This window comes from Corvus cornix, chromosome 3 (genome assembly GCF_000738735.6).
Source record: "Corvus cornix cornix isolate S_Up_H32 chromosome 3, ASM73873v5, whole genome shotgun sequence".
NCBI classification, from domain to species: domain Eukaryota; kingdom Metazoa; phylum Chordata; class Aves; order Passeriformes; family Corvidae; genus Corvus; species Corvus cornix.
Window position 1 is genome coordinate 24514637 of NC_047056.1, and position 22337 is coordinate 24536973.

The following is a 22337-nucleotide window of genomic DNA, read 5'->3' on the forward strand; positions in this document are numbered from 1 at the left end:
GGCAGAGTAAGGACATGCAAAGTGAGAAGTATGAATTTTTTGAAATTAGCTTAGTGCCATACTTGGATGAAAAAATAGGTCTTGTGTTTCATTGCTTGGAATGTTAGGGTTTTTTGCTCAGAAAATTTTAATTCTCTCCTAAAAGCAATGAGTTTCTGTTTCTGAACTGCTTAGTTCATAGCATTGATTCATGCCTCAAGATCTTTTTGTATAAAATGGCATTAGCAATAGTTAATTTAGTTTTTAAAGAGCTTTAAGACCTATGCATAAAACACGTCAATGGGCACAGGTTGGTTGTTATCTTACCCCCAGGTACAGGCTGGGGCCGATGAGCCGGGTTTTGAGACGTGTGTAGGCTGCCCTGTACAGCAGAATTTGGTAATGGAATTATGCTTCTTCTCAGACAAACACCTTTCCCTTTTATTACCATTTCAGCACGCTGCTCCCCACATCCACATGGCTAATGGTAAGGCCTTGCAAGCCAGTGCAAGTGCCATTAAGACAAGCACCATTCCAGTGATCAAGAGACAGAGGCAAAATTGGCTCGATGCTTCAGATGATGGTTTCTTTATAGCTACAGAAGAGACCAGGTAAGAAAAGTGAAACCTTAGCAGGGAATGAGGCTTCACTGCATACGTGCTACTGATCCAATATTTCAGTAACAGTTTTGACATTATTATCTGAGGTCACATTACAGCAGAGACCAATTTTTGGTACAAGCCAAACTTTGCATCTTCTATCTACTAATATTATCAGCATTTTATTAATGAGACTTAGTGCTACTTCTCTGTGGCAAAGATTAGACCTTTTAAATTAACACTGATTGTGGTTCATCTACAATGATGTTTAGGGCACCTCTGATCATTCAGCAAAATATAAATGCATCTACAATGCAGGTTATCCTCTAAAATTTTCAGAACTTCAGAGATAGTACACAGTGGAGAAATATATAGCTGATAGCATCTTTCCAGGCGAGAAGTTGATTTCCTTTAAAAGCAATGGAGATAATAATCTCCGTCAGCCTTTCAGTTACAGATTAATTGGTAAAATTTAATGAGCTTTTGCTTTTTCCAAAAAGGCTTGATATCATGGAAGAGTCACTAGTTTTCTGGAGGTTCCTCTGTTCTGTTCTTTTCTTCCCCTGTCTGGCCCTTCCCTGATTTATTTCAGACTAAGAGAAGAAGTTGCAGTCTGTTTTTGTAAACTGTGTTTGCTGGGCCTGTTATTTAAAAACCTTTAATATCTTGCTTAATTACAGCAAGCAACATCAGACTGTTCCTCACTTCTGTGATTATTTCACAAGCCTAGAAAAGCTGGTAGTTGAAGAAAAATGTAAATAATAAAAAGAGGGAAGGGAAAGAACATATGCAAATGTAGAGATAACCAAGGAAACTGTGCATGTTTAATCCCATTAATGGCAGATTCAGCTAGGAGAGTTAACATACTAGCACATGATAATTTGGTGGTTATTTCAACATAATTGATTATGGCACCTTTTTTTTTTTTAATGAGGAATGCAACAATTCAGAGAGAGTGGTAAGAGGATGATGAGCTGATGAGCTCTTAGGCTTCTGATTCCAGCCCAGATTGATGGCATTTTGAAAATTGTTTGATACAAAGACCTTAGTAATATCAGCCTAATCCCTAGCAATTGGATCCTGAAAGTGAGACTGGTTACCTTTTGAAGTTTTAGAATTTTCAATTTAATTTTTCCCAATGTTATAGACAAGCACCTGTCAAAGGATGAGAAGAGTCTTACACGGGCAGTGATCTCCCCACTTATCTCACAGGCAGACCAAATAACTTACCTGGACTAGATGTTTAAATTTTAGGTGGTTGAAGTGTAGTGAGATGAGTCCTGGCTTTGCAAATCACTCATCCATGACAGCTCTGCTTGTTCCCATCCTAGGAAATCCCCTTCCCTGCTCCCAGGGCTGCAGACACCATACCCAGGCCAGGGAGCAAGCAGAGGTACCACTGTTTTGTGGTTCTGCAGCCAGGGTGGGGTGCAAACAAGGGTCTTAGTCCTCAGGGGTCTGTGTCTGCTGCTCTTCTCCAGTAATGAACAGTTTAAAGAGTAACATTTGAAACCTCCTGGTATGGGGAGCACAGGGAAGTTGGACCTCACTGATACTCCTCAAACAAGCAGGTACCTGAACATGTGCTGCTGCATCACTCTGGCAGGTGCTGGAGCAGCACAGCAGAGAATGCTTGTTACCCTTTGAAACTCTGTTTCACAGGAGATCTGTTCCTTGTCTTTCACAGGGCTTTTCCATTCTTTCTTAGGTTTTTTTGTATTTTCCTGTCCTCATACCATCCCCATCGATTCCTTCCCTCAGCTGTGCCTTCTCCTTTCTAATTTTTTTCCTTTGATTCCTTTCACCTTTACTTTGTGATTATTTAGAGATGGGGTAGCTTGTTCTCCTCTGGGCTCTGAAAGTCTCCAGCCTTCAGAGCTTCGAGTGGAAAGCACTGCCTGGTTCTGCTGCTAGGAATGCCCTAATGTCCAAGACAACAATTAAATGCTCTGTTCTTTGAGGGCAGGTGGAGGCAGAGAGCAGTCCCTGACAGGCAGCCTGCCCTGTGATAGGAGATCACACAGCTCAGCACTGCCAGGACAGAGTTGAACACAATATAATTGCAATGGAAAGAGACATCTAGGGAGATGTTTGAAAAAGCAGCACACAATTTACCCAGTCCTGACACAGAATGGAAAAATAAAAAAAGTAGCCAATCAGAATGAGCTGCCAGGGAGAAACCATTAAGTTCTGAACATGTTCTGAACACTCAGCTCAGAAATAATTGCCCCATCTAAGGTCACAACTGGTTCTTTAGGGCACTTTTTTTGTGCTCCATCAGGATCCAATCTGTTTTATCAGATGAATTTTTTCATTAAAAATACATATGAGAGAGACACATGATAATTATAGCAAAAGGAAAAATATTTTTCAGAGTAATTGAAGCCTGCAAAAAGGAAAATATTTTTCAGTATAATTTTTTTTTGCAACAGTCCACAACAATTTTCATTTCTCTGTCCTAAAATATTTCTTTTTGTCTAGTGAATTAATGTTTAAGATGCACATTTCTATAAAACATCAAGTAGGGAGTCTAGAGTGTAAATTTTCACAGAAATTTAGCTTTAAGAGCCTATACTATAATAGACTGTTGATATTGGCTGAGAAAAAAAAGAGTAATAATATTGCTTCTAGACTAAATGAAGTACCAGTCTATTTTATGCTAATCAAACCAAAGATGGACATGAGCATTCTAAATGTTACTATTCATCAATAGATAAGGTGAATACATGTATGTATGACTCCATTTTAGAAGAAATTTTTAATAATATTAATTTTTAACAATCACCCTTTCCTCTCTGAATTTAAGCAGTATTTCTGTGAAGTTAACTCTTGTGTATCTAATTGCTCACAGATTTGAGATATTTGTAGCAACAGATATGTAGGGAGTGAAATACGAAGAGCAGTGAAAATAACTCTGGGAGTTATATATCATCTAAGCTTTCCAGGGTAACCCTTGGAGTTACTCTAGAATTTTAGGGCAGTGCCCTTCCCTCTACACTCAGGCCACAGTTCAACAATGACTGCAGGTATCCTCGAAAATTAGTGTGAGCATATGTATCATAGAAACACAAGGACTGGAATTTACATCTGAAGTTCAACAAATTTTTAGGTGCTAATCTGCCCTTCAGAGTAGAACAGGAATGTATTTCACATCAGTTGAAATGCACATCCTCATACATTTCAGCTGTGGGGTTTTTTTTTTAAGTTGTAGCTATTTGAAAGCCATTTCCTCCCCCGCTGTTTATCAGTAGCTGCACATCTGGGGAAAAATGGCAGCAGAACTCCCATTTGTGTTTCCCTCTCTCCCAGCCCCATTGCCTCTGCAGAGCTGAGCTGCGCCTTAACATGGTGCTGAGCCCCAGTCATTACAGCCCACGGCCACTTTGGTGAAGAGACAGAGTTTTTCCATCTGTCTGCATGTTAGTGCCTTGAAGGGATCATCCTTGTGAATTTTGCTGTATGGATATGTGGATGCCCCTCTGAATACCTGTCAGCAGGCTCAGTGAGTTTTGCCAGTAAATACAGAGGTCCCAGTTTTGCTATTTCATCTCTGGCGACAAGCTGCACTCTCCATTCTAAACCCTCCCCGATGCCTGTGTGAGACCAGCTCCCATGGGATTTCCCTGCCTCTGTTCAGTCACAAGCTCACAGCAGGGATCAATCTAGGCAGAAAACCACATGGCAGTTTGAGAACACTTACCTTCTGACATTACATCATAATTTTTGTTGATCTTTACTGGATTTAATATTTTTGTATTTTTCTTTATTCTTATCCTTTTCAAATTAAAAAGAAATTCTCATTCCCTGCTGTGAAATAACTTGCTCAAGATTTTATTCTAAAGTGGAAATCTGTTTACACAATTCATTGAAAAAGTCACTCTTTAAAGAGCCTCACGTTTATCATTGCTCACCAAAAGAATTATTTCTTTTTAATATTCTTAGATATTAGTTGCTAGGGCCCTCCTAGCACTAAGTGTATGCTTTAGGATAAGCCAGAAGTTTCCTAACTATAAAAGCATTTTATTAATTCTTTATACTAAATCACCTTTGCTTTAAGAAAGTTTTTTGGGCTAGCTGTGATGTGGATTCTATTGTAGGCCCAACTAGAGGTCAACAGACCAAAATTACCATATTGTGTGGAACTAGATTCTTTATACAGAATCACTATTCTGGGAGTTAATAATTGAAAAAAATGGAACAGTTCATATTACAGTCTTCAGAAGTTTAATAAAAATGTAATGTATTGGCTTAATATATCTTGAATTATATAAGATATAAACATAATCTTTGAGTAAAATTAATAATATTACTGTTGAACCATTCGATGTCAAGGGGAATATATCTATTGATTAAAACTTTTCTTACCAATTCTAGGTATGCAGTGTGCCTATATTTCCTATACACATGCTCTGTCCCTAACAGAGTGCATGTGCATGCCAATGATCACACTTGTATAGGGACAGCTAAAACACTGGTTGGTAAATGATTTTTTTTTTTCCCAGCGTTTGCATTATAAGAAATGCGTGGAAATGTTTGGCTGACTGCATTATAGCAGCGGATTCTGTATGCTTTCCCTTCATGGGCCAAAAAGCATATTTGCATATAGATCTGCAGTTGAATGACTCAATGCTTGTTTCCTTTCAGTGCTGAAGCAGTTAGAAACCTTCTCACGGTAAGTGCATCTCCATTGGGAATGAGTTAACTGCAACTGCTGAAATTAGAACGTGATCTTTAGCTGTTACCAGCAGACATGGCTTCCTTTTTTTGCTGATAAAATGATTTGAGAGGCATCCCTGTGGCAGCATTATGTAGGCAATTTTCGTATCCCTCACTTCATGTTCTGTCTCCAAAAGGAAAAAGCTTCCCTTGATTTGTTGAGATGCTACATAAGGATATCACAATTGCTGTGATAATTACCTGGTACCACTCATTTTTATTTATGCATGTCTCATAGCACACACAAAAAAAGCTTAAAAACCAAAGTTGCATGTTGAGAAAGAAGAGAATGTGAGGCTGACAACCAGCTGCTGCAGAATGTTGAGTCTTGCCATGCTGTCAGTGGTCTGCTTCTCTTGCAGAAGAGGGGGAGAGCCATGCTAGTGCTCAAAGCCCTCCGTGCTCCTGCACATGCTGCTGGCCCTCTCTGCAGTGCAGCTTTATCCGTGGAAACCCTAACCTGTACCTTGGAACACAAACTGAACCCCTGCGAGAACCAAAGCCCGAGTTAAGAGTTGTGGGTGACCTGCCCCTGCCCCCTCTCTCTCCCACGTGCGCTGTAATCCATGCACAGTGCTTGCATTGCAGCACGCTGCCGGGAGAAAAAGGAAAGCTGGAGGAGTAAGGCTTCGGTGCTGGGGGTCTGACACATGGTGCAGAGCTGCAGATCTACATCCGAGCCAGAGCTCCAGTGTTAACTGCTCTGCTCCTTCTTCCTCCTCACGTGTGCAATTCCTACCACACAAATGTCCATGGGTACGTTTACTCTTTCTTTTCTAGCTGGCCCCAGCTGTGCAAAAAAATTTGTGCACCAAACCAAAAAACCATATTTTTGACCTCTGCTTTTCATAAAGATGAGGCACCTTGATTTGAATTGGGATCCTGGTTTTGAGCTACACCATACTTGGATCCTGACCTAGTGTATTTTCACTTCTTTCCTGCATGGCACCATGGTCTTTAGACCCCAGTCCTGTAACCAGCTGCAAGAAGATGCCTGGCTGCACTCTTGGAGCATCAGCTGCAAGCCTGAGAATATGATGCACCAGCTCTCTAACAAAAAACCGTATCAGTCTCTAAGGATGTCATTTTCTGGTTCCTTTACTTCTGTTGTATTATATAGTTGTTATACATCTTGAAAAGTAGGGATTACAGAATATATACCTTAGAATTCTGTTTAATCTCTGCTGATAGGATTGCAAATATCTTATTGATTGGTTATATCTGAGTCCAGGTGAACTAACAGTTCTCTCCAGTCACCATGACGATACTGTGTGAGGAATATGGGGAGAAACTGGCCTTGCTACAGTTTAGGAGCCATCCTACTTGGTTAACTCCCATTCAAAGCTGTTGTATGCTCATGAGAGAGCATAATATTTTCTGTGAGATGTTATTTTGACCTTATTTTGTGTGGGCTATTCATGAATGCTGCGCACTGTTCACACCTTATAAATCACACTTTTCTGAGCCCCAGCTGAGATACTGTGATACAGAATCACAAGCAGCAGTGTAGAAACTAGATCATAATCTCTTGCCATTCATTTCCCATTGAGCAGCTTTCATGGGTCTAAAGACATTTTCTTTCAATATTCACCTTCATGAGTTTCTCCTGTGGGATCCTTTATAGTACCTACTAAATCAAAGTAACACTATTGTGATAATGCAAATGTTTGTTTTTAAAAGCAGGTTCATTCCATGGAACTAAAACAACTCATTTGAAGAATGTGAATATTTTTTTTAATTTAAGGAATCATAGCTATATGCAAGGAAAACATGTACACAAAACCCCCTCAGAGCTCTGTATAAGTTGTGCCAATGGATAGTGCTGGGAGGTTGGAAGAACCCATAGTGTTATGGGGTTTGCTTTATCAGTCCTCAGAACAAATGAAATACAATCGTGCTGGTTTGGAGCTATGTATTAATCCTCTGACAGCTTAAAATGGAGTTTCAATGGCATTGCAGTAAGCTACTTGCCCTGTTTAAAGCCACATGGTAGTGGAAGGATGTTGCAGTGTTTGGAGTGCTTACTTAGGACTTGGGAAGACATGATTCAGCTCCCTGCTTCCTCACAGACTTCCCATGAAACGTCAAGCAGGTCTTTTAAGTCTGTATCTCCAAGCATTTATATACCTAACTACTCAAATCAAAATTAAGAATGTGCTTAAGCACTTGCTTGAAGATTTGGCGGCAAAGAACAGGTAACTCCTGTTCTTTGCCTGAAGAGTCAGATGAAGCCTTCTCATTCTTCCAGAGGGCCGCTCCACACGGAGCAGGTCAGAAGCCTTACAGGGGATCTTCTTTCAGAGAAACCTCTTTACCTTTACTGGTAATAAAGTCTCATGGAAATGCCACTCACAGGAGTCCAGGAGCTGTTGACTGAAACTGGATGATTTGTTAGTTTCAGAGCTGTCTCCACTGGTTAGCAGGTAAAAATTAATTAGCACACAGCTTTGGTGATGACCGCAGGGAGGCTGAGGCTAGGAACAGATGGCTGTAAATGACCTAGTTACTGCTGCCTGAAAAGTCACACCTTTGGCTTGTGTGAAATGATCCTGCCCTGTTGTGAGCAGAAATTCAAATATGCTGCCTCTCCAGGGGGGCTTAGATACCAAAGTTTGCTTTGTAATTGCATCTTAGGTCGGAACTTGAATGTGGTTAATTCACACGACTCAGCTAAGAAACAAAGGCACATTTAGAAGGGTCACTCAGCCACGTGCAGTCTTCTCCACTGCCTTTGACAAATGTTCTCTCATATTCAGACAGTAGGTGCAGAAATAGCCAGAAAATTTTATATTTGGGAAGGGAAACACAATTTCTAAAATGAGCCTTTTTGTACAATTTTGCTGTCTTGGGAAACTTGGGAGAGAAAGAAAACCCCAACAACTTATATGAAATACAGGGATGATAAGTGCATTAAGGATTGTCTTAAATGTACGTGTTGGTGGAGAAGCTCCTGTATAAGCACTTGACTTTTCCAAAAACCTTGTTTGCTTTGCTAGACCTTCCAGACCCAATTCAGCAAAGCCCTTCAACCCATTCCTGACTCCCACTGAGCACAGTCCATCAGCTAGAGTACATCACCTAGTCCCCAACGCACCCTGTATGTCTGAAGTTGAACTGGATTGCCATGCAGTTCTTTTAACCTGTTTCCTTACATTTCTTGACAAATTTTTAGATTCCTGCATTTGGCCATTTCAGAAGGTTTTCCTTCAGAAGCTGTCTTTTGTGTTTGCACAGAGGATTTGATGTAGCTGAACCCCATCCTCTTTATCAAATGTTTTAACTGAAAGTCTTAGGGCTTAGCTTTTTGTTAGCTTGCTGCTTAGCTTTTTCCTAAATCCACATGCCCAGTGGGAATGTGTCATCTTGTAATATTTGGCCGTCTTCTATTGTGGGAGTTAAAACCAATTTGGTATTGAACAAGAAGAGATTTTTCTATAAATAAGCATCTTTGTGTGGGGGAAGCCAATTTCTCTGTCAAAGACTTGGGAAACATACAAAGCAACAATAAAAATGTGAACTTGTCAGACCAACATACTTAAGTATCAAAGGAAAGGTAGAGACACCATTAATTATACAATTGTTACCTATACCAAGGCTAGAGTAACATCAGCTTAGTTAGACTAAAATTAGTCCAATCTCACCATTCCTATGCCTAAACCATGGAGGTTTATCACATTAGATCTTAGATATTAATGATTGTAATCCCCAAATACTGTACAGTGTCTGTGTTCAGAGATATTTTCCACTTCTTATGATTTCTGTGCTCTGTGAGCAATAGTAGCTCATAGAAGCTGGACACAGAGTTAAGAATTGTTTCATCTGAAGGCAGAGAAATACACAGCAATAATGTACATGTAGGCAGATAAACTCTGTAAGTCCTGTGGTGAATGCACTGTTGCTAAAGTTAAATAGCAAAAAAGATTATAGAACTGTACCGGGATGAATATGTTCAAAAATATGGTGTCAGTGATCCTCACAGTCTTAAAATTCACACAGAACTGCCCCCTAAATTTAATTTATAAGTTGTCCTCTATCAGTCTTCATTTCAAATAATAGGTAGAGGATCTAATTCTGAATTAGTCCATATTTCAGTGTATGTATTTAATCATTCATTCTTAATACTTTCCCTGATAATATGGGGTTTTTTTAAACTCATGACCCTCTGGCATAAATGTAGGTAAGGCTGTGGAAAAACAAGTGTTAGTTGGTCTCTTTTGGTGAAAACGCTTGCATAAGTAACTACATAGGAATTTTAAATATAAAATACCAAAGAGAACATATTGACTGTGACTGTGAAAGTCAATCACAGAGATAAGTAACAGTTCTTGTCAAACATCTCAGGAGACTTGACTGGCTGTTTTTGTAACTTGTGCTATGAGTAGAGGCTAAAACATTTACTTGACAAAATACTATTCAAGTCTTGTTCTTGTGGAGAAAGCACAGATCCAAACTAAAATTCTGAGGTTGCCTCTTGCTTGATGTGAGACACCAGACAAGTAATTTAATTCAACCTTTCTGTAGCTCCACATCTTGTCTGTAAGCTTGAATAATATTTCTGTACACCTACTCTTTAGGATGCTGTGCAGTTTTTAATTAATCAGTCCAACAAGCACTATGAGATACTGATGTGAAAAGTGCTGGACATAAATGTGGAGTGCAGGATGAGTGGCAGAAAATGGAACTTGAATAGACCTTTGGTCACATGAATATTTAAAAAAAACAAATTAAAAAATCTTCAACCCTTGACATGAAAATGACCTTAGAAATTAGCATCAAATCATTCTGTGGCAAAGCTTTCCTCTGCCACACTACAGGTTTCTAATCCATATTCTGCACTGGAGTTTCTCTGTGTAGAGAAATGCTGATTATGCAAGAGATTGATGGTGTGAAGTGGAGCCCCAGAGGATGGGCTTTTGAGGGAACTTTTGTTCTCCAACTGTTTCTGGTAAGACTGAATAATTTTTATATTTCAGCCCTTGCTTAATAGCAAATATCCAGGATGCCGAGAACCTTCTCCAAATATACTCTATTGGTACATATGTTATTCCAGGAAAAGCGTATGCATAATTGATAAAAAGGAAGCATATTGACAATCAAAGAGCCTTACTCTTTTGAGTAATATTATAAGCTGTAATACTGTAAAGCACAGCATTCCGGCCAAAAACTTCAGATGAAGCCTACCCTGAAATAATCAAGCAAGGTAAGAAAAGAAGGACAGAAAAATACTAATAAAAATGAAGAAGTATAATATATAATTTTTCCCCCTATGAAAAATATAATAGGGAGCTTTCTCTTATCTTGGACTTAAATAAGGATATTTAGTTAACATAATATTTTTGAAAGTTTTCGATGCAGTATTTAATGTTGCTGGGGAGATGGCACTTAATGCTTGTAGCCCAAGGCCAGAAGCAGAAGTTGTATGTTCTTTGTCATCTTAGAGTCTGGGATAATGCTGGAATTGTGAATTCATATGCAAGGTGTTTGGGGAGTAGTTGAAAGCAACATTGTGTTCCACTGTTAGCCAGCTCTGATGCACCTCCTCTTCAATTTCTTGCTTGTCTCAGGAAAAATTATATGCTGCCATGTGGGTAATTTTTTCATCTCATGGCAGGTGATGTTTAATCAATGAATGGTCATACAGAATGGCCATCCTGCTGCAGAATAAATAGATGGTTTTGAAAATTCCGTTTGGTAGAGGACAGAGTTGTGTAGAGTAGGAATTCATCCTCACCCTGCTGATATAGTTAAGAAGAATAAAGGAGTTGCTTTGAAATCTGCTGGTGTTTGTGCCTGTAAGCTGTGGAAGGCTTTCTGGCTCCTTGGATTCCCAGAGTGCCGGTGTATTGACACATCTCCAGTGATCCTGTATGTTCCTTCCCAGGGATGAGAGGTTAAGCAACCCTTTATTGGATAAAGCAGACTTCCTGCCTTGCAGCCTCTGCAGTGTAAGGTAACTAAGGAGAGGCTAATGAATTTCAGATAAAGTGCAGAGCAGCTGTCCTGTAGCTCAGGTTACAAGTCTGTTGAAGCCTGAGCTATTGTTTTATTTTAAGGAGTATGAATAATTTACTTTTTTACCCATTCCATCGAACTTCCTTTGCTAGGACTTAGTAGTTCTACTCCACTCTACAAAGTTGGATACTGGTGAAATGCCATGAATTCAAAGACAGGCTTTTCTCCCCTCCTGGAGGGAAGGACTGTCTGAGGAACATGGCTCTGTGCATGGCTCTGCCATCATCACTGCTGTGTGTGAGGTGTTGTTCCTGCTGAGCTTACAAAGCTCCACCCAAAACACAGGGCAAGTCCATGTTGAGTCTGTGGTGTCCATCATTCCTGCCAAGTAGATCAAGGGGTTTTTTAACTCTTCCTATCCCTGGTATGGCCTCTGTGCTGCTGGTTTCTGTGAGAAGTCAGCTTTGCACCAAAACTGATGTGTAACCTTTGTTGTCTCAGCAGTAGGTAACCTTAGCTCCTTGGTGGTAAATACCAAGCTCGCAGATGAGCTGTGAGGATAATCTCACTACTGATTGTTGGGATTTAGATTTATTCCGCATGTGATGACCAGTGTATGACAGCATCTCTTTATAATGTTTCTTAGGGGTTAAAAGTTTTTTCAGTTCCAGCATTCAACTGAAAAATGAATAGTGGTGCTGAGAGTAGGACTTTATGTTTCTTTAATTCCTTCTCTCCCAAACCACTTTAGAATATTAAGGAAATATTTTCAGGGGAAATGAAAAGATGGAAAAATCTATTGAATTAGTTAATTATTCCAAAAGCTGTGACAGTTGTTTGCAGTTAAACTGGATAGAAATAATTTCAGTAGTAGATAGACCTGTTGTTCCAGGCACTCTAGAAATGCACATAATGAGATGGTTTCTGCTCCAAGGTGATTTTGATCTGAGTAGATTTTAAATCAGCAGTAGGTAGAAAGAGACAGAGGTGGCTTGTGCCATACAATAGGCCAGGCTTGACACAGTCATAGAAGTCTGTGCTTTAAACACTTGACCTGTTTTTTTCCTCCCAATAAAGAAAATGCTTTAACCCCATTATTAGTGTCCTTCTCTATATGCATAGGACCTATAAGCTGTTGCTTTGAAACACAAAACATCAGAGAAGCCCTTAAGGTGATGCAGTACTTGAAAAAATATGTTATCTTAAGATTCTTAGGAAGATCTGACACTGTAATTTTAACTCGTGTGTCTAAAAATTATTGTTCATTGAGAACAGTCTTGTTCCATAAATATTGATAAAAAATTGGAAGATAAACACTAGCAAAGGAAAACATTTCCTTGCTAGGAGGAGAAGAATGAGATAAGCTCTTAAAACATTTAAATAATGTTGGCGTGTCTACAGCAGCACTTCTTTAATCTTATAAAGGTTATATCACTCTATCTGCCATCTGCATGGGTTTTATAAAGCAGCTATGTGGCTCATGGCAACAGCTTTCCAGTAGTCCCATGCTTATTAAAGTCTTCCATTCTGTTTTCATAAATTAACATTTCCTAAGGCCCTTGTTTTAAAAGGTGTATCAGTGTCAACCCACTTCTGCCTTCCAAAACTATTTTTAACTAGTTTCTGTCATGTTGAGGTTAGATTAAAATTTTAATGCAATATGGGAAAGCTTTATCCTGAAAGCGTTGAGGGGAAAAACAGTCTAAAGCAGCAAGCCAAGCAGTTAAATAAAATACTTCTCATTTCCACACAGGTAGAAAGGTAGGAAGTGCTGTGAGTCCTTCAGTCAGTAGCATATCAGCTTTCTAAGGATCTGTGCCTACAGCTTCATCCCAGTTAAAATCTCTTTGAGCAAGCAGCTCTTCACATATTTTGGCCTTTCATTATGTTTAAAAGCCTGTTGAAATGAATAAAAAGCCTATCAGCTTTCTAGAGATAGTATCCCCTCCTGTAATTTAATCCACTGATCAGTTCAAATGTACCTCTGGATAAAAGAAGCCCTCAGAGAAATAAGTGATTATTTCATCTAATAACTGCCAAGGAGTTATGGTTATTCTTTTAAGTAGTTGTTTTTTTTCTAACAATTTGCACTGAGAATTTACATTGCACAAAATTTATATTGCCCTGGGGCAGCAGCAACTTCACAAACATTTCTCTAAAATACTTTTTTGCCTATTTTTTAGCCTTGTTTTCTCCCTGAATGGCTCTATGGTTAGACTGATTGCAAGTTTCACACAAAATTTGTGCCAGAACACAAAATTCTGCCAGTGTTGGCAGTGTTTATGCATCTAGCACATTTATGTTGCTGTTTACACTTGGCAAGTCATAGCAGAATACTTCACCCCAATGGAGAGATTATGTGGAATTTCAACTACGATTGTGCAGGAAATCAGTTTATTTATGCTTGCTGCCGACCTGGGGGTGTTCCTTGTGCTACCAGCACCAGTTCTTTCATATAAGGATGTTGCTCAAATGGCACCAGTCTAAGAAGGACTCAGGCAAAAATATCAAAGTAATTTAGGGAGAGTGTGGAAAACAAAACTGTGTCCTGCAGCTTCAAACTCTGTAGCCAGGTTTGTATTAGGTCATAACGTATTTTTAGTGGAAACAGAGCACCAAAAGCAATTCTGGACCTTGGTATTTAAGAGTTGTGGGCATCTCACAAGTGCATGTGTGTTGGGGACAATTCCTCTCCCCAGGAAAATTTTTCTTTCAAAACAAGGTTTGTCATCTGCTTAAATATCAGCAGGCTTTTGCATGCAATTAATTTCTTTCACTGTAGAAACTTCTTCCATAATTTGTATTTATTTAATACTGCTTCTTAAGTACTGTTGGTACAGCTGATAAGACCAAAGTCAGTGTAGTCATCACAGCTCTGAGTCCAATACTGAGGAGACAAGACTGATGCACAACAGTTTATATACAGCACAGTAGCACACAGATACACTCGATATCAACACACCTAAAGCAGGCAGTGCCTTCCAGTCCTACTAGAAAAGGCTTGAAAATACATTCTTGACTAACACCAATTGGAGGCCATCTCTCTTTATTCTATTAAAGTTTAAAAACTGATGCTGTTTTAGTGTGTGGCACAATTAGAGAAGGGAACTTTGAGCCAGCTTTTACAAATGTGAAACTTTGCTACCACTTATCCTGTTCCTGAGAAATCTGGACATAATAGATTATATAGGATTGTGCTTCACTTCAGCAGATTGTGAGTTACATGGAACACACTTGGATCCTGAGAAAGGGTTGGTTAATTATAATGACTCACCTGATTAAATTTAGGCAGGGTATAAATGTCCTCTACAGCCTAACCATTATTTCTACCCAGGAGGTCCCAGCCTGTGTATGAAACTTGCACTGAGACAATAGGTCTTCATCAAGACTTTCAGTAAGACTTATGGACATTTCCATATTTCCCTGACTAGGTGGCAAGGGTCTTGTGTACCTTTATCTGCAGTTACAATTGAAGTGTCATGCAGATATAAGGAATCTGTATTATTCCTATGTTACACCAGTGCATCATATTTGACTTGAAAATGAGCACAGTGGGCTTTATATACTGATTCCCTACTAAAAATTTAGTTCATTCTCATACCTTTGGTCACAGGAAGGGTAGAAGTACAAAGCAAAGGCTTTAAAATACTTTTGAATTTGCATTTCAAGTCTGTAATGCATCATACTTCAAGCACCAGTACAAAAGTCAAAGGAAAAAAAAAACCCAGGGGAAATGGCAATTAATCTGCCCTAACAACTGCAAAGGATGTTACCAACGATACAGATATTAAAGCAATTTATTGCCATTGCCACATAAAAGCTTTATGTAATTAAAACATATGGCTGGTATTAAGTGAAAGAGGGACAGGAAATTGAGCATTAAAGTTGACTCTGCCCTTAGTTCAGTGTATCTTTTGGGGGAGGGGAAGTGCTCTGAGTGAAGGGTGATGACAACTTTATCTTTGAATATCCTGCCTTTTGTCAGCTATTATTGCAACCTGCATGTTTAAGTGTTAAAAAGACTCTGAAGAATTATGAAACCTGATGAATGCCTCTCAAAAAGCTAGGCTGTATTTAGATGCTAAATTCTTCAGTGTAAGGAATCCAGTCAATTCACATTCTGTATTTTTTTCAGTAAAAAGAACAGTTTTGGCTTTTGGAGAAATGATTGTTTAAATATAACGTTTAATGTAGTCAGTGGAAATTTCCATTCTTCCAGGTTTATTTCTGAAGGGCTGTATCCCAGAAAGCTAATTTCTGGAAGCATTTTCACAATCCTGTTTAAACAGAAGTGCTGGATTGCCTTTTCAGGGTGCATACCAGATTAGTTTTTTCTGACAGAGTATATAGAGCTACTTTCATTTATACTCAGTGAGGAGCTGACTCTGTTTGTGGCTTGCTTGATATAATAATGTGATGACCTTTTTGTTCTGCCTTTCTTTGTGCTGGTTTTGAACCAGTGTTTAATGGGAATAACCATATCTTTTACTTTACAGTCCATACAAAATAATCATTAATTGTAATCTCAAATACTTTACTGTCCTTACATGTAGTGTCAGCTGCAAATTACTTTCATAAGCAGGAACCTCTTGGCAGTTTATAAAGTTGCCTTATTGAAAATTCAGAAGGATGAACAATTATCTGATATTATTTGAACTTTGGACTTCTCAGATGGTTAATGACCACATTCCTTCTGTAAATAAATACAAAGTTTTGCAAACCAATATATCAAAAAGGATCCAGTTCTGTAAGGTTTTGCTGAGATGATCCCCATTAGTAATCAGCGTGGGTAATAGCTGTCGTCTATTCACATGAATTTGTGAAACCCGGCTGCCTCATTTTTTAGAAAGACACAGTTCTGCCAGTCTGAGATTACATTTCTGTGGTCTTACTGTTCTGGAAGGTATGCAATATCTTTGCAATCAATTGAATATCTTCTTTGGCCTAATTTAAGATGACCATGTAAAGTGAATACTCAAACAGTAAGTTTTTTTTCTCAGTGGGACTGTGTGAAAAGCTGAAACGAAACTTTCTGGTGATTCCTTTCCTTTTCTTGTGTTGTGCTTATTGCTGAATGTGCTAAACCCTAATTTGGTATTCCAGGCCATGAAGACATCCTTCTTTCAAAAGGAAATACATCTCTGCACCTTTAAAATATATTAACCAAAATAGATGTATTTTTCAGGCTCCCTTTAACCTCTAATAGCAGAGTACATTCTTCTCCTTTTTGCCTGTTTTTTTTTTTCCTTATGTTCTCTTCTGTGGCCCAGTTAATTAACATGGAAGCTTACATCTCTGGGGAACACTCAATCTGTAACTACCTAGTAACAAACTAGTGTTTGAAACTTAATATGCAAATTGTTATTTTAGAATTCAATATAATTTATTTACAGCTGATCATGTATTTTCAATGTCACGTGCCACCATTTTTCAGTTTCAGAGGTAACAGCCCACTTAGATGAAAGGGAAAAACCACTCCTTGAGTTACCATCTCAGAACCTTGATGCAGGTAGGCACCTCATCACCCTGTAGTTTGTAGGTCACATATTCAAGTCTGAATTAGAAAGCCTGGTCTCAATAAGTATTAGAGGCCCCAGTTTGCTTTAATTCATTTCCATAAGCTCAAATCCCTGTAATCTATAAAACTAACTAAATGAAGGCTGGAATTCTTGAGTAAATTTGGAAAATAGGTCATTTTCCAGTAGCATCTAATATTCAGGTCTCTGCCAATGAAGATGATTCTTGGCATACTCCGTGAGTACCTATTCTGTGTTTTCTGATGCCATACCCTGGACACCCTCAGCATTGTCGTTATTGATTTATAACAGTAGAGACAGAGCAGTTGAAACATAGCAAGGATTTATGCTTCAAAATTAACAATTAATTAACTAAAAATTAATTAGATGTTTAAGATTACAATACAAACAACATGGCCACCTGTAGTTACTATATTTGATTTGTCATCTGAAAGTCAAAAATGAAAGTGAATTCACTGTACCTGAATGGCACTAGTAAAAAATCCCAGAGCTCTGGGTCATGAGTTATCTGTGGAAGTGGTACAGTGCAAATAACAACAATTGCTCCCACTTTTACAGAGGTAGCTCATTCATTGGGTGCCAACAGGGTCCTTTCTTCTGTGGTCCTTCACTCCGGTATCAGTATCACATGAGGATTCACTACCCGGGCATTCTGGCCCAAGATTTCATGTAATTAAATATTATTGTTCAAGTATTGTCTAACACCAATTCACTTTTCAATGAATCATTATCAGACAACTGTGAATCATCAGTTGATGGACAGGGCTGACTCTTGCTGACTGCAAGTCTCTTTTCCATGAACTAGCCTTCCTGCTCTGGTAAGAGTATTTGTTATGTTTGTTATTGGCTCTTGAGCAGTCTTCTGTTAGAGACTGAGATTTATCTCTTCTGTTGTCTTTCTCTTCCTTTCCTCCTTTCCTCCTTCCCTCCTTACAGAAAAATCCGTAAGAAGTTCACCAGATCACAGCTGAAAAGAGCTTCCAGAACACCTTGTTCTCCGATCATTGCAAAGACAAAGTCTCTCATGAACAATAGGCAGGCCCGAACAGAGCCAGGATCCATCACACACTGAAGATATAACAGCATCAGCACCATAATAATGTCAAAATCATGTTCAATTGTGAATGCAGACATAACAGGACTTCCCACTTCTTTGAGACAGAAACATTGTGTGGACATATTGTGGCTGGGTTCTGTGTTCTGGGCAGGATCCAACAGCAGCCCTTGTTTTCCCTCATCTCTGCAAGGGCTACTTCTGGTTCACTGTGCAGGCCTATCCTGGATTCCCTCCGTTCCCAGTCATCAGTGTGGCTGGTCAGGGAGGGACTTTTTGCACTGGTCCCACAGAAGGAGCATGGATGCAGAGTCCACCCATCACATTTATCTATCCCTTCTAGTGGCTCAACAAAAATATGCACCTTTCAAAACTATTGCAGTGTCTTTAAAGAGGGATTTAGCCTTGAGGGGTTGCATTTTCAAAAACAACTGCAAACTTTGTTCATATTTTTCAGTATTGGCTTGAGTCACCTTGGATTTGATTTTCTAAGCTGAATGTCCACAAGGACTAGGTATTGTTCAACAGTTCTTGAAACTTACACTGAATTAGGAAATGCCCATAATTAGTGGCCAATTTTGAAAATGTTGGCCATATTAGCTTTGGTTAAAATCCAGGAAAGTATTATGTGTGACAGTGAATATCCAGCTGGACTAGTTGCATGTGTAGGAACTGGTCTCATTGTCTCTATATTTGAAAGCATCTGCCTATTTCTTTGGGTATTTTTTGCATTTCTTGAAGCCTATTCTGAATAGTGAAAACCAGCAGAACACCATTCCCAGAAAACATGAAGAAATAGATTATTTCCTATTAGTAATGTCTCTCCACAAAATAATTTCTACATTTTTATATGTCTGGATAAAAAGATGTCTTGCAGAATGCTTTGAAGTTCATAAATGTAAGGCTACAGGTGGCTACTTACCATGGAGAGATGATGTGCCTTTTGAAACTACTTGTAGGAAACTGTCAGTCTCCCTGAAGGGAATGGCAACAGAGGCAGGTCTTTTTTTCTACTCAGGTACTTACAGGTGAACAATCTCTGCCCTACTTTGAAATCCAGAGAAAACCAGTGTGTAGCACTGCTGTGTGAACCTAGGTGGGATATGTCAATTGTCTGAGGCAAGTTGTCCTTCAATAGGTTTGGATTCCATATGGCTTTTAAAGATGTGGTCAGACACTGAACATGTCATAGCAAACTGAGATGAGCTTCAAGACTTTTTTTTTCTCTCTCTCTTTACCAGGTAGCTCTAACAGCATGGTACAGATGTGGGGTTTTCATCCAGTTGGGGACAAGCACCCAGCTTTGTGGTTAGAAAGACAAAGATGTAAGTGACATCTCATACTTCTGGGTGATTCCCCCAAAATTATTTTCCCCCATGCATTTTATTGTTTCAGTCTGAAGGAACATCTGTGATCTCAGCCTAAAACTAGCCATACTCTCCTTGTAAAATTTTGAGCTCCTAAGACAGTGACCCAGATGCTTCTTCAAAGAAGAAAGCACCCTGACCTCTTGAAGGGACTTGCTGACGATTTCCATAATGATGCATCCAGGTCTTGTCCACTGTCCTTCACCAGCAAGAAAAGGGTGGGTATGAAGGAGAGGTTGATGACATGAAGTGCTTGTTCCTAGTGCCCTGAACACTTTCGTGAATGTCACTGATTCGGACTCAGTTGGAGAAGACCTGGGATTCATCTGCCTACAGTACTTTCCAGTAGCCACTGAAATGTGCAGCCCTAGAAGTCTCTTCTAGGCACAGGATCTGCTTTTTCCTCTAAACAGGAGGGCTTTTTATCAGATAACTGAGTGGAGACAACCTACTCTTATTAGTAAGAATTGCCTTTATTAACTGCAACATATGGAAACACCTTCTGTATAATAGCTTCCTCACCCATTAGAATAAAGAAAACATGATTATTAAGCAACCTGTTTGACTGAAAGTATGAAAAACATGAACATAACAAGTTTTGTCTCCCTCAGACATCAGTGAAATCGCACACAGCAGACTCATTTTCCAAGTGTTGTTAGCTGTAAGGTGGTAGATTTTTTTACCCTGCCTTATTAAGCCTGTACTCAAATGATTTCTTTTAGCCAGTGTGCTCCAGTGTCTAGACAGTATTTTGTAAAATCTCTGTGTGTTTCTGCTTTTGACAAAAGTATTTGTATCCGTAATAGTCTGGTGTGAAGTCATTTTTACTTCTTTCCCTCTGAGGAGAGAGAGACTGGTACCACAGCTCCCTGTCAGCAGCCAGCTGCCTGATACCATTATCTTTTGCATCAAATAGCCAAGGTAAGGAAGAATCCTTTGCAGCTTCAAGTTGAGGTGCTTCCTCTGGATACACTGGAAATAATGTTCCACCTCTGCCCAGCAGAGCCATTTCCCAGGTTGGAACAGCCCAGCCTTGGGGTGGGCAAGGCATGGAGGAGTCTGATTGCTGGAATAACTTCTGCTCTGTCCTTCAACTGTTCCGCATGCAGCTGCACTGAGACTTCCTCCCTCCTACACTGCACCCAGTGCACAGAGAAACTGCACACCATGCACTGCACCTTAGTTTTTACCCACTCTCTCTTCACCTAACTTTTCCTGCAAGATGTTCTCTGGAGATGGATGCATGATTGACCTGTGAATTTCGACTGAGAGCGTTGATGGAAGATTCACTGAAGACGTGTTCCTCCTGCTGTGTTTGGGCATAACAATTTAAATTTTTGTAGAAATTGTGAAACTCCTTATCAAAATATCATGCAATTCCATGCTTTCTGTTGAGTTGAAATATTTTTCACTGGCTGTGAGCAAAGACGACACGTTCCTGTGTAAACTGAAACAGTATATCCACAACAAATCAGAGCTCTGTACGTTTTTATCAATCTTTCCAAGTCACTTATTTTAAAACCAGCTAACATATATCAGTCTTCAGCAGTGACACTGAGTATAAACATGAACCTTGTAAGCAAGGACAAGAAGTTTGGTACTTATCATGATATGAGCAAGAGAATCTAGGCAGCATCAGCTCTGCATTGACAATATGATTTATTTTTCTGCTAGCTAAATAAGAAATCCTTCTAAAAATTTGCCTCTCCACTTAAAAATATGGGGCTAGAAAACCATGCAAAATGCACAATCTCTTTGTGTCCAGAGGCCTCATATAGAAAGTAGGAAGATTGTTTTACTGTTTAAAATGTCTGTGTTGCCATTTTTGACTATATAGCTTCCCTGCTCTCTTGAAATACTGTGTATACTGTTTTTAGATTATTTTTAAAGGCCCCTACCTAGTGATGGAAGTTTTGATTCTGTAGGATGGAAAAAGTTTTTGAAGTACTTGAGATTGCCTGAAATGTGTTGGTGATATGAAAACATCTTTAAAACCAGAGTTTTGATTAAAGGCAAATCTAGCCTTCATTTCTGCAGTCCAAACCTTGCAGGATGTTACGAAAAACTGGGAATTGGAACTGAAATGTAGAACAAACAAGGAGTAGAAATGGCAAAATGGAGCCTGCACTTGCAGAATGTGCACTTTTTTAGTAATCTAAAGTAAGATTTATTTTTTTTTAATAAATATAATTTCAACAGAGATACTTTCCTAATTATGAAGGCTTAAATAAAATGGAATGGCTGCACAGTAGTTTCTGATATAGTCACAGCATAACATGCCACAGTCTTTTGCAGAGAACAAGTATAATCCTTCAGAAATACTTTATTACTGGATACAGTGTCTTTATGTATATGTACTGCTATGGTAATGGAATTGTTAGAATCCTTTGGAAATTTCAGCAAAATAATATTCATTTTTCATTTTCTTTTGAAGCTTCTTTATATAAACCTGTGTCTTCATAAGCCAGAGGGGTTGTCAAGAGATCTGAGTTTATATAACTGCATAGTGGAATTTTTTTTGAGTAAATCAGGACTTTTTTATTCAAATGTTGCATGTTGAGGGAGGAAACCTAATTTTGGAATACATGGGTTTTGGATAAGAGTTTTGAGGTTGTACTATATAGTGATCAACAAATTTGCAGAATATGCTCCTGTTGCTCATAAAGATTTAACAGATGGTATTGAAATGCAGTATAGATTGAATAAAAAAAAAGGAAAAATTAAAGAGTTGTCTTTTAAAATTTCTGTTGTTTAGACTAAAAGTGAATTTCTCAATGGAATGGTAAAACTGGGATGCTCAGTGTTTGAGAACATGGAGCACCTTAGAATGAAATGGTACTATTTGATTTGCATTAAAGTGTCTTTGTGTACAAACTCTGTGACTCTTGGCACTTTTTGCAGGAAACTAAATTTCTACATTGGTACTGTTATCCTGTTTTACAGTAGGCTATTGAACAGTCAAAAGACTGAAGATTGGTGAACTACGTGGGAGTTTAAAATACAAGTACATAATAAGGGGATGAGGAGAGAAGACTCAGAAGCTGGGAAAAGTGAGACATGAGGTATTGGTCTTTTCACTGGAACACCAGAAGGCTGGTTAGGGTTGAATGGAAATCGGGCAAGAGGACTCATA

At 38.9% G+C, this 22337-nt stretch overlaps 1 protein-coding gene across 2 annotated transcripts in view; it reads left to right on the plus strand.

The window, feature by feature from the left end:
• The window catches only part of MTA3 (metastasis associated 1 family member 3), a 136788-nt gene extending 114709 nt beyond the window's left edge, over positions 1–22079 (plus strand). Inside the window, exons 18-20 of one of the 2 annotated variants that reach the window (XM_039569010.1) lie at positions 436–590; positions 5223–5250; positions 17720–17823. In XM_039569010.1, the coding sequence (XP_039424944.1) occupies positions 436–590; positions 5223–5250; positions 17720–17731 (195 nt within the window). In that variant the 3' untranslated portion in view covers positions 17732–17823. Of the gene's footprint in view, positions 1–435; positions 591–5222; positions 5251–17719 lie in introns of both variants that reach the window. The other variant, XM_039569009.1, reaches the window with a different exon arrangement.
• The last annotated feature ends 258 nt before the right edge of the window (positions 22080–22337 follow it).